This window comes from Equus quagga, unplaced genomic scaffold (assembly GCF_021613505.1).
Source record: "Equus quagga isolate Etosha38 unplaced genomic scaffold, UCLA_HA_Equagga_1.0 72439_RagTag, whole genome shotgun sequence".
Taxonomy (NCBI): domain Eukaryota; kingdom Metazoa; phylum Chordata; class Mammalia; order Perissodactyla; family Equidae; genus Equus; species Equus quagga.
In genome coordinates, this window is record NW_025802440.1 from 1 (window position 1) to 2391 (window position 2391).

The 2391-nt window shown below is 50.5% G+C and overlaps 1 protein-coding gene across 1 annotated transcript; it reads right to left on the minus strand.

Annotated features, from left to right (window-relative positions):
* Positions 1-5: 5 nt before the first annotated feature.
* On the minus strand, positions 6-1510 carry LOC124234175 (histone H3-like centromeric protein CSE4; the record flags this gene model as incomplete). Its single annotated transcript, XM_046651418.1, has 2 exons — positions 1204-1510; positions 6-346 (listed from the first exon to the last, which is right to left on the minus strand). Coding segments are annotated over exons 1-2 (639 nt in total), but the record flags the coding sequence as incomplete, so codon positions are not given.
* Between the last annotated feature and the right edge of the window lie 881 nt (positions 1511-2391).

Consider the following 2391-nt stretch of genomic DNA (forward strand, 5'->3'; position numbering starts at 1 on the left):
TCCTCGAAGAGCCCCACCAGGTAGGCCTCGCACGCCTCCTGCAGCGCCATCACGGCCGAGCTCTGGAAGCGCAGGTCGGTCTTGAAGTCCTGCGCGATCTCGCGCACCAGGCGCTGGAAGGGCAGCTTGCGGATCAGCAGCTCGGTGGACTTCTGGTAGCGGCGGATCTCGCGCAGGGCCACCGTGCCGGGCCGGTAGCGGTGGGGCTTCTTCACGCCGCCCGTGGCCGGCGCGCTCTTGCGAGCCGCCTTGGTGGCCAGCTGCTTGCGGGGCGCCTTACCGCCGGTGGACTTGCGAGCTGTCTGCTTTGTGCGAGCCATAGTGAAGCAGAGCCAACTACTTAGCACTAATGAGAGTAAGAGCGAGCCGTCCCAGTATTTATAATGCCCCTCGCGTTCTGATTCGACAGCAGACTGCTGCCCCACCCTGCCCCGCCCACACAATTGGTTCTTGGTTTAATTCAGTAAAGAAAGGAAGCATTTTCCCGCCTCGACTTCACCTAAGATAATGTGCAAAGTATCTTCCTGGCTTTTTAAAAAGCCTCTAGGATGCATCGATATTCTCAAGAAAATGTTGTCTTCAGAATCTGAAAGTACCTTGCACTAATTTTAAACGAAAGGTTTCATGATTGGATTCTTGACAAAAAGACAACATGAAAGGGAACTGAGAATGTTACATGAAAGCATTGAAGGGGCTTGAAATTCCAGCCACTATGAGCTACGCCAGTATTCTGAAATTTCAGAGTGCTTAGGAACCAAAGCTTACTAAAACAAGGGTTAAGCAACTCTTTTACCTTTAAAAAGTCATAGCATTTTAGGCAGAGGGCCGTATTGTCTTTACTCTGCCCTTGTCACTGTAGCGCGAATGTTGTCGACAGTAAATATGAGCTCGCCTGTCGCTTAATCGTTGTAAAAACAGGCAGCGTATGTTTAACATTGGCTGGATAACGTCACTTTGCTAGGTGATGAAGATGCTGGAGGGGCGGGGGCTGAGGTGGGAGGCTACCGAAACGCAAGCCATGTTTTATGGACATTGCTATTACAGGTCATAAATTCCCGGAAAACAGCAACCCGATGCTGTTACCTGCTGAAAAACGGAGCACTTGAAAAATGCCTACAGCTCTTTAACAGATCTTGTGGTTGGCCCTAAGAAGGGCCTTTGAGTAGCAAAACAGTGACTTAAAACAAATTTAGCCGCCAAAGCCGTAGAGAGTGCGACCCTGACGCTTGAGCGCGTAGACCACGTCCATGGCGGTGACCGTCTTGCGCTTGGCGTGCTCGGTGTAGGTGACCGCGTCCCGGATGACGTTCTCCAGGAAGACCTTGAGCACCCCGCGGGTCTCCTCGTAGATGAGGCCGGAGATGCGCTTGACGCCGCCGCGTCTGGCCAGGCGCCGGATGGCGGGCTTGGTGATGCCCTGGATGTTGTCCCGCAGCACCTTACGGTGGCGCTTTGCGCCTCCTTTGCCCAGACCCTTGCCGCCTTTACCACGACCTGACATATCTGCAGCTGACACAAATACAGCCTTTCAGTACTCTGCGGCAGTGTTTTATATAGTGGTATGTCGGACCTGTTTGAGAACTGCCCCGAGCCAGCTATATCCGCTCAGTGAATTCACAGACCCGAAGCCCTGCCCATGTTTTCAGGAAAAATGGAAAGGGCGGTGCTTAAACTCTTTGGCCCAAAGACATGCCTAATTAAAAATTTCTGTCTAATTTCTCCCCCTACAGTGTTTTGCGCTTTCCCACTGCCAGAAGCCATTCCTTTGTCTGGGTCAGGCCTTGCGGTCTGTTTTGTTCCTGTCACCTCTTAGAATCGATTGCTCTAGCGCCTTGTGGCTGCTGAAATTGAGTGGCCCATCCTGAGCTGTGATTACAGGCATTTGGGAGCGTTTGTGAAACCTTCTCGTATGCAAAGTGCCTTTGTATAATCTCGATTAGCCTGAGAAGTGGCTGACTGCAATTAATGCTGCCTAATTATAGATAGCCTCAAGGTGGAGTTCCTCACCTTTCTCAACTTGACTTTTCTACACTTTTCATTACCTTTTAGTCATCCTATCGTCTAGCTTTCCCTTTCCTCTCTCGCTGCCACATTTTGGGGAGAGAACTGGGTTTTTCAAATTTTCTCCATCCGGCTTAGAAACACTTTAGGAAATTTGAAGAAGATCAGCTTTACCCACCAGTTCCTTGACGAGTCGATGAGCTAGTGAAAACGCCTTTCAGAGCTCCCTCTTCCCCCTTCCCTTCTTTGTTGAACTGGGAAATCAACACCCAGAAACCTTGTACCTTCAATTTGCAAATAAAGTGCATAAAGTAGAGATCAGGAACGACTCTGTCCCAGGAAAAGAAACTGAAAGATCGAGCGGTGGATGATTTCCATGACTCCAGCTGT